The sequence below is a fragment of the Diachasma alloeum genome, unplaced genomic scaffold, assembly GCF_001412515.2.
Source record: "Diachasma alloeum isolate Michigan unplaced genomic scaffold, Dall2.0 Dall_scaffold_01728, whole genome shotgun sequence".
In the NCBI taxonomy this organism is placed as follows: Eukaryota; Metazoa; Arthropoda; class Insecta; order Hymenoptera; family Braconidae; genus Diachasma; species Diachasma alloeum.
This window is the reverse complement of record NW_021681816.1, coordinates 108243-121746: the sequence shown is the minus strand read 5'-3', so window position 1 is coordinate 121746 and position 13504 is coordinate 108243. Positions and strand designations below refer to the sequence as shown.

The 13504-nt window shown below is 37.1% G+C and overlaps 2 protein-coding genes across 2 annotated transcripts; one reads left to right on the top strand and one right to left on the bottom strand.

Annotated features, from left to right (window-relative positions):
* The first annotated feature begins 3065 nt into the window (after positions 1-3065).
* LOC107046681 (KH domain-containing, RNA-binding, signal transduction-associated protein 2) lies at positions 3066-10645 on the top strand. The gene is made up of 7 exons (XM_015269352.2): positions 3066-3316; positions 5236-5408; positions 5993-6109; positions 8078-8224; positions 8328-8529; positions 9414-9756; positions 10201-10645. The coding sequence occupies exons 1-7, from the start codon at positions 3298-3300 to the stop codon at positions 10271-10273; spliced, it is 1074 nt and encodes a 357-aa protein (XP_015124838.1). The 5' UTR covers positions 3066-3297; the 3' UTR covers positions 10274-10645.
* Positions 10636-13146, bottom strand: LOC107046682 (ubiquitin thioesterase otubain-like). The gene is made up of 5 exons (XM_015269353.1): positions 13000-13146; positions 12869-12918; positions 12460-12759; positions 11579-11779; positions 10636-10918 (listed from the first exon to the last, which is right to left on the bottom strand). Exons 1-5 carry the CDS (start codon positions 13037-13039, stop codon positions 10721-10723), a joined length of 789 nt encoding a protein of 262 aa, XP_015124839.1. The 5' UTR covers positions 13040-13146; the 3' UTR covers positions 10636-10720.
* Between the last annotated feature and the right edge of the window lie 358 nt (positions 13147-13504).

Genomic DNA, 13504 nt, shown 5'->3' with positions numbered 1-13504 from the left:
TGGCAACTAGAATGCAAATATTATACGCAGTAATTTTTTGCAAGGCTCAAAAAATTCATCCTCATTCATTCTAAAAATGGTAAAAAGTTAAGATGCATTCAAGTCCTTTCCTAATACGTTTTCACAATTTCGACAATTTAAGAAAAAGGCAAAAGCTTGTCAGTTTACGCCTTTGTGTCTAAATTAAAGACATAACTTTCCCCACACGGAATTTTTCATAAGTTCCTCCCCTATGCCCTCCAGTTTCGGCGATATTTATCAAAAACGCCCCCTCAAATTGAGCCCATTTATCAATTTTGCTCACACTTCAGTGTTTACGGAATACATTGGGAACGAAGGAGCAATATTATTACGGTTATCTCTTTTACAGCTTAATTATACTCAACCACTAATGGTCTGAAGATATTGTTTGTTACAGGGGGTGTATATTTTTTGTAATTTCACCCTAGGAGTTCATTCAGCTCCGAAAAAACCCTTCTAAAATGCCCATTTCCCTCAGATTCGAATATATTCGCCAAAAATCAGATGTTGAATGGACGCATGTTTATTATTCCACTAATTTGCTACCGACCGTGAGCATATCAGTGTGATTATCCCAAGGTTTCCATGGCAAACAATTGACTCTGGAAATTCCCTCCTCGCAAATCGCATCGACATGAATCAGCAAGAAGGCGTTATCCCCAGTGAGACATAAAATCCCCTCATAAAACATCATCGATAATCAATTCAATTCGCATTAATCGCCAAGCCCGAGTCTGTCCCATTTGTACGCGCGTATTTCCCGTATGATTGGTACTCGAGGTGGCTCAGTACGTATGCCATTGTCCAGAATTGTTCAACACGTCAATCACCGTCGGACCATTCCGTAGAACAATGAAGTAGTGCCGGGGGATAATTGTCGGTAGCCGGGTTCACTCGGCAATAAACGGACTATTCACCTACGCTAAGTCACCCTTCATAAACAGTTTCCATACGAGTACTTTGCCGATTTTGTTCACGTTTGAATTCTTTGAAACATTTGTATCAAAAGCTTCCACTCAAACAACATTTGGCCCTCAACTATACAACATTTTCCAACAATTTTCAAATCTTAATAAACAAAAAATCTATTTTTTGTTTATTAAGACCAGTTTTCAATGAATATCGCAAAATCTAAGGGGGATAAAAAAATTTTTGTCACGAACTTTTTTATAGCCCTCAATTCGCTCTACTAAAAAGTCCCTCACGAAAATTGCATCATCTCCCTTAGATTCAGAGATATTCATAAAAAACTCAGCCGAGTTTTTTTGAAAAATAAATACTTCTCTCACGTAAATGAATATTTGGAAAAATAGCCTTTTCTCTCAGTGTATGACCCGCATGGGGGCGTGTTACACTCCTCCAATCTAACAGCCTTCACTTAATCCCAAAAAAAACCTTAATACACTCATCGACAATTAGGCCAAAAGTTCTTGAAAAATATGAGGAGCACGTCTGCCACATAAATTTTCCTTCCTCTTTACGTCACTCTACTGAGCTACATCACGTTCGACGCATTATTTTCTCTCCCGTTTGACAAAAAACAACATGAGACTGAAACTCGATAAACGAACCAAGCGAAAAATTCTACCAATCGACATAATTAACGTCTGAATGATCATTAAATACTGTCTGTAATCACTAGTGTGAGTGCATGCGTATTCAGGCATTTGTTGAAGGCCCGGTGGAGTGACGACTTCGGGCTAACGAGCGCTTCGGTCAACTTTGTACAAATAACGTATGCAGTTTTCAGTGTTCATTGTAGTTGGGTCATATGCATGAAAAACTTCAACTCTTCTATTCCTCCATTCTAATTACGTCTGGGAGTTGGGAACTGCTCTGTAAACCCTCTTTTTACCAGCTGTAGTTTTTTTTTCTTCTTTTCTTCTTTATTTATTATTCATTGAATTTTTCTCCTTCACCTTTTTCAAACCAATCATTTCAGATTTTCTTTGTGGAGAGTGAGTGCCTGTTTCGAGGGTGAATTAATTAAGATTAATTGAATGATTGATTTCTTTGAACTGCATGCTTTTCGGAATTGGACGGAGGGGCGATACAAATATCGAGGGAATTTTAATTTTATTTGGGGAATGGGGAGAAATTCGTTGGGGCGTGGACGGAACTAATTAGGTGAATGGAGGGTAATTGAATATTTATATTTTTCGAAAATTCGCTAAATATTCGGGGAGTCAGTAGAGATGAAAATGTTTGCTCGCAAAATAAGGTCCTCATTTTGATTGAAATCGAATGGAATTTTTGGGTCCAGGAATTTATACGAATAATGAAAGGCAATTGCAATTTTTGCATAAAACAACAATGACGATGTGATTGGTACCCTGTAACTCTGACGGAAATATTTGCCGTTTAAATTCACTTTATTAGAGATATTTTCACCTCGAAATAGTAAAGAATTCGAAATCTTGAGCGAAATAGCAGACGTCTACAAATTATCCGCACAAATGCAGATTCTCCCAGCGATAAAACCCATAAATAGATTAATCACACTGGTATCCGTAATAACAAATTTTGCATTTTCAAATGAAAAAAATTTCGACTTTTGCAATAATCACAAAATTATTTTGTTGATTACTGCTAAATAAAAATTTTAATGCTCTCACTATAATGAGTGGAATTTTCATCCTCTGACATTTGATCCACGGCAGGCATTCCGAATAAAAAGGTTTCTCGACAATTTACTCCGAAAAACACTCTTAATCAAGCTAACTCACTCTTCATCAAAACGTGACCATCAACTTCCACCACTCAACAACAATAATCCCAATAATCGAACTAAATTTCTCCTGCTATTCACACATCAAGTAAAAAAATCCTGCAATTATCCGACGAAGAATGAGGACAAACACCGGGAACAGTAGAAATAAGTAGTTGTGATCAGCCGAATGTCTGTATCCCACTACGAAGAAGAAAGAAAAAACCTCACACGAACTTTAACGATGAACTTTACCGACAACAGCGCCCTTTGCCATGGGGCAATATGCTCCAGGCGTTTCAGGTGTATGCACATCCTTCAGTCCCGCTGGAGCAGCCGACCCGACAGCATCGAATATCCCCAACCCACCCTCGAGTCCTCAAAAGTTGAAGCCGACTACTGAGAGACCCAAACTCTCTAAAAAAAATCCGTCAAAATTCCGTTGAAATGAATTTCAATATTTCCCTTACTCGTAATTTATTCTTCCCCAGTTTATAATTGTGATTGCACGTGATTCATTCGTGAATGATGAATTTAAATTCTGGGATAAATGTTTATGTTCACTGAGAATGGCATACACCATGCAGGGTGAGTACTCTTGGAATAAATTTACTTAGAAAATAAATATAAAGAAGGGATGTTTTTTTTATCTCGTCACATGTTGCGTGGGATAATAAAAATACCGTGGACAATGGGGGGTGTAAAAATCCATGGAAGAATATAATCCGTTTTATGTCGTCTCCAGAGGCACCTTTATTTCTTCGGTGGTGTCGTAAACTTTGGACTTTGCTCCTCCAATGTCTCTCTAGTCTTTCACAAAGTTTCCAACATCTCCTCGGGTGTTCTCTCTTTCACGATGAGTTGTTTGAAGGGGTCCCGTGCCAGAAACAATTTTCCACTTCGACTCACTGTCAGTGTTGAATGGCTCTCGCTACCCTCAAAATTATCATATCAGCAACGTGTTGCCTGACTCGCCAGTGATAAGGAAAAAGTTTCAAACAAAAAATTTATTTCAAGTATTTTTGGTAAGAGGCTTACTATTGGCGATATTAAGGGGTGGAATATTTAAGCGAAGAACTAGTGCTCCAGTTTGGGAGCAGAGGGACGTTGATAGGACACGTATGTTCAGGGAGTGAAGTGGTGGATCCTTTTACAGGGTAACGTAATTTTGGAGAATGGGGATCACTTGCATTAGCACTTGGTCACGTGCACCTGCTTCTTCTATTATATTTTTTTTCTCTTCGTCGCTGGGGCATCATAACAATTAGGGGGGAGAGTATTTATGGTGACAATATTAAGTCGGGGGTGATATATTTTCGAGGGGCTTAAGAGAACGCTTTAACGGAAAATTCTATTGCTTTCAATTTTTCAGAATTTAATCTAGTAAGAATTTAATTCAATTCCCTTGAGATTGGATTCAATTTTTCTATAAAGCATAATAAAATGAGTGCATTAATAGTTCGAGAATACAAAGTTTTTTTTCCAGTTCAAATAAAAAATTTTTGAACACTATGTACAATTGAATTTAATTGCATTGACGATTGGATTCAATTTTTTCTTTTCGAGAAATAGTAATTTTTTCTTAAAATATTAGCGCCTACGGAGAATCGAATTTTATTGCGTTCGCGGTACAATAAATATTTCGTAGCATGGTGCAGAAAAAAATTTTGCTTTCAATTTTGAGAAATTATATGAAATGGAATCTACAGTCAATTGCGTTAAAAAGTGATCTCAATTACTGGTGAAGAGTAACGCTATGATTTGATTAATGGTTCGAAAATACCGACGCGTAGTCTGGGATCGAAATAGAAGAATGTATCTCTACTGTGTAGAATCGAATTCTAGTATGGTTTGGATGAGTGCAAAATACTTTGAGGCTAGGTAGATCAGTTTAATGATAAATTGGAGCCAAAAACAAAATGATTGGGAGAATATCTTGCGGGACAATTCCATTGCTTTTAATGTTTCGTAATTTAATTTGGTATGTCGAATCCAGATGAATACTGTAACGCGAAAAAAACATTGAGATTGAGTAAGACGTCGTCGAGTTGAGAGAAATTGGTGGCATTTTTAATTCAAAGGATGACGTCACGGAAAAACTGATACTTTCCAATTCTTCATATTCCAATGAAATAAAAATTCCATCCACTTCTACGAGAGATTGCAAGATTGATCCAATTATCCCATAAAAAAAAAGATAGTACGATTTAATTGATAATCTGGAGAGACCTGACATTCTTCTAAAATCGAAAGAAAAAAATACTACCGCACTTCGTAGAATCGAATTCCATTACGCTCTCCATGAAAAAAAAATCCCTGATACTCCGTAGAATAGTTTGACGATAAATTTCACCCGAAAAAAAATTGATACCTGATACGTAAAAAGATTATTGGCGCTGAGGGGTTGAGGTGAATGGGTCGAGAGTACAGTAGCAACCATGGAAGAGCATTTCGTGTTGACGCATCGTCGATGCTTTTGTACTCGTGAACACACGCGATCCTTTCAGAGTCGAGCACAGTGGCTGGGGGTGGTTGTAGCAGAAGTGCCACTGGCGTAAATCGTAGCAGCATCGTGGGAGGAAATTGCGATGGGGTGGAGCGACGAATGGTAGACATTACCAGAGATAAGCCGATCAAAGTTGCCGTGAGGGTGCAAGTACCTGTTCGAGATCATCCCAAGGTCAGTTTAAAAATTCAGGTAAACTTGCCGTTCAACTTTTCATTTTCTATTTTTCCCAACTCGAGTGAATATCAAACTGCCGGCGGGAGGGAAAAATCAATTGAACAAATTCACGGTTTTTAATTGTATCTACATGAAAAAAGTTTCAACTGCAGTTTGATGGAATTATTATTGTATCTGTGGAGTTTAATTTCGTTGGAAAATTATTGGGCCCAAAGGGAAAACGTTTCTTGACATTCCTTTATAAAATCACTATCAATCGAGATAATTTATCATTTATAAAAATGGAAACATCCACTTCAACACTTTCTCCAGTGAAATGCTTTTCATTTGAGCCCCATTTGACTGTAAGTTTCCCAACATTTTACGATTCTGATTTTATTATTTAAACTGGACAGGTCTGAATTTCAATTATTTATTTATAAACAAAGAATGTTAAAAAAATGCTAATTCTGTGCAAAATGTTATTCGAATCACGCTGACCGGAGGGAAAAATCAATTGAACAAATTCATGGTTTTTAATTCTATGTACCTAAAGAAAGTTTTAACTGCAGTTTGATTGAATTACTCTTGTATCTGTGCAGTTTAATTTCGTTGGAAAATTATTGGGCCCGAAGGGAAATTCATTAAAACGCCTGCAGGAGGAGAGTGGGTGCAAAATGGCTGTACTTGGTCGGGGTTCTATGAAAGATCGTCAAAAGGTAAATAATAAGAATTGCACAGATAAAAAATTGATGATTCAATGAACAATATTTTGTGGAACGGAAATTTTAGGTTTCAACAGGTAGAAAAATAACTGCTCTCTCTCTTTCTAAATAGTACTCCACTTTCTCTTTACTTATAGCGAATTAATAAACACACTCTAGCGACAGAATTCGAAAGAATTCGGATCTCAAGAGATCTCATATTAGGTCACAAATCCAGAAGAATGAAAAGAATGCAGATTAATCCGAAAAAAATTATGTGAACATTTACTGTAAAGAATAAATAAAATAAATCATGATACACACTGGAAACACGTTATTTTTAAACACCTCAGCAAACTATCATATTCGACCTAACGCGAAAATTAGTTATCCTGACACAAAAAAACAGGAAATTTCTGATTTGACGAATACATTACTTTCATCCATTCATTCATTTCACCTCAATTGACTGAATATACAATGCTTTCATTCGGAAGCAAAAAAACCTAGAACGGTATTAAACCCGGCAATAACTCGAGTTTTTCACTAATTTTTTCTCAACTGTTTTCTCGACGCATTGAGCCCCTACAAAACAACCCAACCAACCCAACCATAAGAATTAAAAATTCCCCCTTCATCTCCAGCTACCCACAGTCCGATGAAAAGAAAAAAACCCTCAGCGATGTCCGCGAGCAGCAGAAATGACACAAAAATACAGAGACCACGGGAGAGAATGAAAAATAAATCATAAAGAATTTGAGAGGATGAAGAAAAAAAATGCAAACCTCCTGGTGGAAAAATATATATCCCCCGGGCCGTCCTTCAATTAAAGCCCCAACTTCCCCCGAAAGTGCACTCACCAGATTATGAAAAGATCGTCACTTTAAATTTTTTTCCCTCCAAAGAAAATATCATGCATCACTTTCTTCCTCTCCCATAATAAATGCACCTGAACGAAAGAGTTGGGTTGAAGTGGGTAGTATGTACATAGTGGGTGAGGGGGAGGGGGGTGCAGGGGGAAGGAAGGGAGGAAGGGTAAAGATTTGTACGAGGATGCGACTTTAATGACTTCCTTAATTAAAAGCCGTACATCTCGTGGCTTGTGGGGAAACCTCCACTCACCGATGGGCTTGAAATTGTCGAAGCCTTTTTGGTCTCATCCATATTGCGTATGAATGTGTGTCTTTTGGAACGGAATTCCAAGTGAAATGTTACACATAACGATGGGGTTTCCCCCGTCGTTTCCTTTTGATGGTTATCCCGAACGCTGGAAAACATCACCCATCTGCGGTTGAGATAAACTTCCCCCCAGTAGCACGTGTACACAGAGTAGTCGCATGAAACTTGGATGCAACTCGTTTGTAAACTCGTGCTTTACTTTTAATATTTAAACATTCAATTACGTTGCTCTGTACGAGTTCGATCGATTAATCGAATCTAGTTTTGCCCCCAAAACTTGAGTTGAAGTGAATGATTTATATAATTCAATTTCGGGATTAGTTTGAAATAGAGAAATCGTACACTGAGGGAGAAAAAAACGTGTTCTAAAACAAGTTTTTTTTATAAATGAACACAAGAATATATTTATCTCAATTTTCCCGATTTCCATTAATTTTCTCGGGACAGTTGTATCGAAATTTAAAGTTTCCAGAAGAAACAATAAATTTTTTTATTCACTCATCGAGTGTTTTTTCACGCAATCTAAAGTACAATTTAAGAAGAATATTCAGTGTAGACCCTTCTCCATTACAGAATTAATATCTCTTTTCCGATGCGGAATAAAATCCCCTTTTATCCCACGATAAAAAAAATTTCCCCAGACCTAAAAGAAAAAAGAAAGTTCCTGATGGGCAGAGGGAAATTGACTCATTATTATGAGCATTACCAGGAGAATTAATATCCCTTTTATGCCAGAGAAAACTGTTTTCATCTCTCTATCCAACTTTTCCGCTTCGAATTCACTCACTGGTAATTATTTAACAGGAGGAGGAGTTACGTGCCAGTGGTGACCCAAAGTTCTCTCATCTCACGGAGGATCTTCACGTAGAAATAAGCGCCTATGCAACACCAGCTGAGGCACACGCTCGCATTGCCTATGCCCTAGTCGAAGTGCGACGTTTCCTCGTTCCCGTACGACAATCAATGCATTAATTAGCAGATTTAATAAACGATGATGCGTCATTATTAAATCACAATGTGACATTTATGAGAATTAATGACTCCCTCTGTGCAGGATTACAATGATGACATACGACAGGAGCAGATGTGGGAAATGCAGATGATGAACTGTACGGAAAATAGCCAGGATGAATTATCAAGTCCAGAGACTAATTCAGAACCAACTAGTTCACCAATTTCCAGTACCACTGGACAAGCTTCCGAACCCCAAGAGATATCCAAAACTTCGGGGAATTCGCCCCATTCCATAACTTCGGGTAAAAATATATATTTTTTTTATGCAGGCTTTTGCGTGAAATAATTTAATCGTCAGATACATGGAAAAAAATTACTCGAGAATGTATTGAATTCACGTGGAAAAATAACGAGACTTGCCAGTAGAAATCAACAAGTCACAGCGGCAAAAAAATAACTTCCAATTTTTTTCTTTTTCTTTTTACTATGCATTCTAGGTTACACTAGTGAAAATGATTTGAATTTCCGGTATAATTCTTGGAAATTTTCTATCAAATGACTTTCCGGAAAACTTCAAGGAATTTCGTCATTGAAAATTCATAATTTCATTTCATTGCTATTTTTCTAGAAAAACCAATCGATATCAGGAAAATTCAGATAAATATATTCTTGAAATTTTAAATTTCGTACTTTTATCCACTCTATATCGAATTCAATGTGGCTCATGTGAAAAATACTCCTGAACTGTCATTGAAATTTCAAAATTCGATGCATAAGCCAATGCAAACTGCAAATTTAATTTCAATTATTCCATGGAAATTAACATAAATCAATTGAATTCAGTGAGGCATGGCACATTTTCCACTTAATAAAGAAATTCGAGCATGAAAAGTTAATTTTAAAATAGTTTTCATAGTTTTGACTTTAAACCTTCATTAAATTCCGGAATTTTCCTTCAAAAGTGACGTAAAATTTTCATCCTAATAATTCACCGAGACTGAGAGAATGAATGATTTATTAAAAACCCCATTCGAAGTCGCAAAATGGAAATAATCTAATACTGGAACAATACAGAACCGCGATTACCTAATCCTTCACAACAACAAAAACTTTCATCGATTCCATTCGTCGACGCCAATGAATTCAAAAAAACGTAATTTCAGTGGTTTTTGTACATTTCATGTAGGTCGAAAGAGGCCTTTGGTCCCTGGAAATCGACCTGCCATGTCCCCAACGAAAAGAACAGTCATGTCACTCTTAGCGCGCGCAAGAGCAGCCCAGAATAAAGAGCATCTTCAGCCAGGCCAGATTGTTGCTCACCCACAGTCACCAAGTGTCCATCAAGCGACTTTAACAATGATCCCACAAGCCCCAAACCAGCCCACAACTCATACTGTACCACAAGTACCCAGAATTCAATTAATCGGTCAGACAGTGGCGCAACATCAAACGTCACGGAGACAGACAATTATTCCACCTCATTCGCAACATCAGATTCTGTCACCTGCAATTGGGCTTATCCATGCGCAGTGAGTAGAAATATGTTCAATCACGTTAAGAGATTAACTCTGCCTCGAGTGTTTAATTAATTGGTGGAAATTGCCCGAGTGGATGAGACGATTCTTTTGAGGTAGAGAGACGAGACGAGAAGAGGAAATTTCACGGGGGAAAATCCATCTCTGTGATTAAACAGAGCGAAGTGAATATCATTATTGATTCTCTCCCTTCACTCCTAGAAATATTTTTCAACGAAAAATTCATTCCTTTAATCCCCCTCACTAATGAGCAAAAAATATATATCGTTGAAAGGACAAAGAAAAAAAAAACATTGGTGAAAAAATCCCGACGCCTGAGACGAAATAAGTTATCGGATTTTCCCCGAGGCTGAGACCTATTTTGTCAAGGATATGTTATTACGAATTCAAAGAGTAGACGATTAGTGTTCCCTTTCATCTGGCCACTTGTTTTTGCAGGAGGACCGCCGGTGGGCCAACGGTGCTTCCACTTCTACGAGAGGACCTCGTTGCTGGAGTGAATCTGGTTTAATTCACTGAGAACGTCGTCTTAAATCGAAGAGAATTTTTTTCTCGTTTGCTTTATTTTTGAGGAAGCTCGGAAAAGAGCGGTGAAATTTATGTAAAGCAGTTTATAAGGAATTTTCCTTATTCATTTTGTGATTAATCAGGGTTGAAGGTATTCTATTGTGTTATAATTGTTCTTTACAACCCTCGGACCAACTTCTGCTCTCACTGGCTTCGTTAGGTAGACTATTGTGCGCTGATGTAGCAATTAGATAAAGAAATTAAAATGCAATGTATAGATGAATTTAAATAAATGAAAATTAATATAAATAATTAATGGATAAATGAAGTATTCTTCAATCTGTATAATGAAATAAATACCACAAATTGATGCGGAAAAAAATTGATTTTATTATTTGTAAAATGGATGTAGACTTGTAAATATCGAGATTTACACTGGCTAGGAGAATTATCAGGGATATAGAATGTCGTAGTGACCTGGACGATATAATAAATGTACAGCTGGTGTTGAGCCCTCTGGAAAATCGTGGGCTGTCACTTCGGTGCCAGCTCCACGATCCATGTAACGTACTCGTACACCAGTACCAAGGGCTGTACTCATTGCGATGATATGAATGTGATCGGACTCCTTGTACATTGGTTCCACTTCCTACATTAGAATTTATGAAATGCAGAAATTTTCATTTGCTTAATGCATGAAGGGCTGATCACTTGTCAATGATGGATCGAGTGAAATGGTATTAATTCAACTTGAGGATGAGTTTTTGATAAATGTTGCTGTTGAAATCAACGTGTGAATTCCAGACATGAGTGTGTGTTGTTCACGTTTCGTATTTCGTACACAAAAAAATAGCGTCACAGATGTCTTACTTTTACAAAACAATTCTTACGTTTGAAGAACTATCTCAAAGAAAAAATTTTCATCACAAAAATAATTTGTCGTTAAAGAAAATCTTATTTCTAGCACTTTCACGCCCATTTGGTCACAATAAATTTCTAATTCATACGAAAGAAAGGCGCAAATTTCTAAATTTTGGTTCGCAAAGTGTGTATCTCGAGTGAAACGAAATGTTCGCGATTTAGCTTTAAATCAAAAGGGATATTTTCATCTTTGAGAATTTGGTATCTTCTAAAAAAAACTATTTCTACTTTGGCAATCATTCGAAACGTATTTTGTTGTTTCAATCAACTTTCACGTGTTCGAATTTTAATTGTCCCCCCAATGTCGATTCTAATCTATTCATCAAAAACTAATAATCAAGTGGAATTAAGTTGTGCATTTTAATGCTTTAATTGTAAGAATGATTACCTGATGACAAAATTCAACGACAGTCCTACCACCCTCAATGAAATTCTGGTAAAAATCAGCTTCTTTTTGCAATTGACCAGAGGTTATTAGTCTAAGATAAACAACAATATAATCTGAGTAACCTTGCTCGTTAAAAAATTTATGTAATTCAGCACTGCTGGCCTCTGTACCATCGCCAACCTTCTCAATGACTTCCATAAACTGAAATGAGTACAACTCGTTACTCCGATTATTCACACGAAGCATAAAGAAGATAACAAAAGCCATCCAGAGTAGAGTTATGGGTATAATTTAACAGCGACACAGCATTTTCTTGACAAAATTGTCTAGTACGAGTGAGTCACATCATTTATTTTTACAACTCATGTTTTGTATTGAGATCTTATCTACAGAAATTGTGCTCCGCGGTTTCTCAGTACACGATATATATATTTAATTCTACTTATGGAACTCAAAAATAGAATTCACAAATCTGGACTCAAGTTTGATGGATTTTGGATTTTTTCTTGAATTGCACATATTTAAATTACATGTCGATTCTAGAATTATGTCTTTTCCAAAAAAAAGTTTGCAAGTTGCTCCTTATTCCCCCACATTATTTCCTTTTCATTCAGTATTACCAAAAAATTTTCCAATCATAATTGTGTAGATGATAATACTTTAAACATTATTTTGAGAAATAAAAACAATATTCAGTTTGTATAATCGGGATGACACATTACAATTTAATAGAATTCAATATGTATATCGTGTAGATAGAATGAGGAGAAAAAAATCTACCAGAAAAAATAAAGTCTCCTTTGTCTGCAATAAGTAATTCTGCCAAGAAAATGCAGTGTCCATGTTGAAACACACTGATAAGAAAAAAATACTGTAATTACCGTGTCATGAAAGTCTTCCACCGTGAACTGTGGAAATCCCAGTGCAACTAAATTATCCTTACTCTTTGATGCGAGTTCACGAAACTTGTCATACTCATCTTTATTCTGTATCAGTCTCTCGAGATAAGCATAACTGAATGCACGAAAAAAACAATTACCATCGGGTCTAGTTCTTCTAATGTAGGAATACTTTTGTCCCAGTGCCCTAGCCTTTGACAGATAAACCTCATCCTCCTCGTACTCCCTCTCCAGGCTCTTCAGTGATTCCTTTTCCCCCACTAGAGGTATTGATTCGGATATCTAGAACCCACATTGCAGGTTAGCCCATTATTCGCAATTTTTTTTCCTCCCTTGATTTTAATTAGCCAATGAAATTTCAAAAGTATAATAAATAAAAGGAATCATTAACCTCTTTCTCGATGCTTCTTTGTTGCTGAAGGATGAGTTCATCTTGATTGACTTGAAAAGAGAAAAACGACAATATGGTCGTGAGACTTATACTTTAATTGGAGATTGAGAATTTGAGCGATGGAAAATTACCTAAATTTTCTCCGGGGTTATTAATCGATGTGTCACCCATTTTTCAACGAATCTTCATGGATTTTTGTTGGAATGAGCGTTGTATCGAAAACAAAAGTCGCCTGTCGGATAGAACGACTACGACCGGTCGACTCGCACATATACAGGACACACAGGAACATCAATGGGTGTAGTTAGGCGCGAATTTGAGAATCAGCCTTTAAGGACTTTTAACGATGGTGGGGGGGGGGGGGGGGGGTCTTTGAGCAATCACAGATGGATTCATTCCGTTTTGGACACGTTCGGGGGAAAATAGCGTCAGTACGGGAGGCGGTGGAACAGATGGGCACGAAAAATTGTGGTCACATTCGCGGATGGACAGATTCTGATGAGGTGGCTAAACAGGGCTCGATATTACAGATGTCCTGTAAAAAGTCTTACCAATCGAATTTTCTAGTGCAGCGGCGGCACGTTGAGAGATAGCGGGATTATTTTCATTTCAAGCAGAATTACAAACTGAATCGGA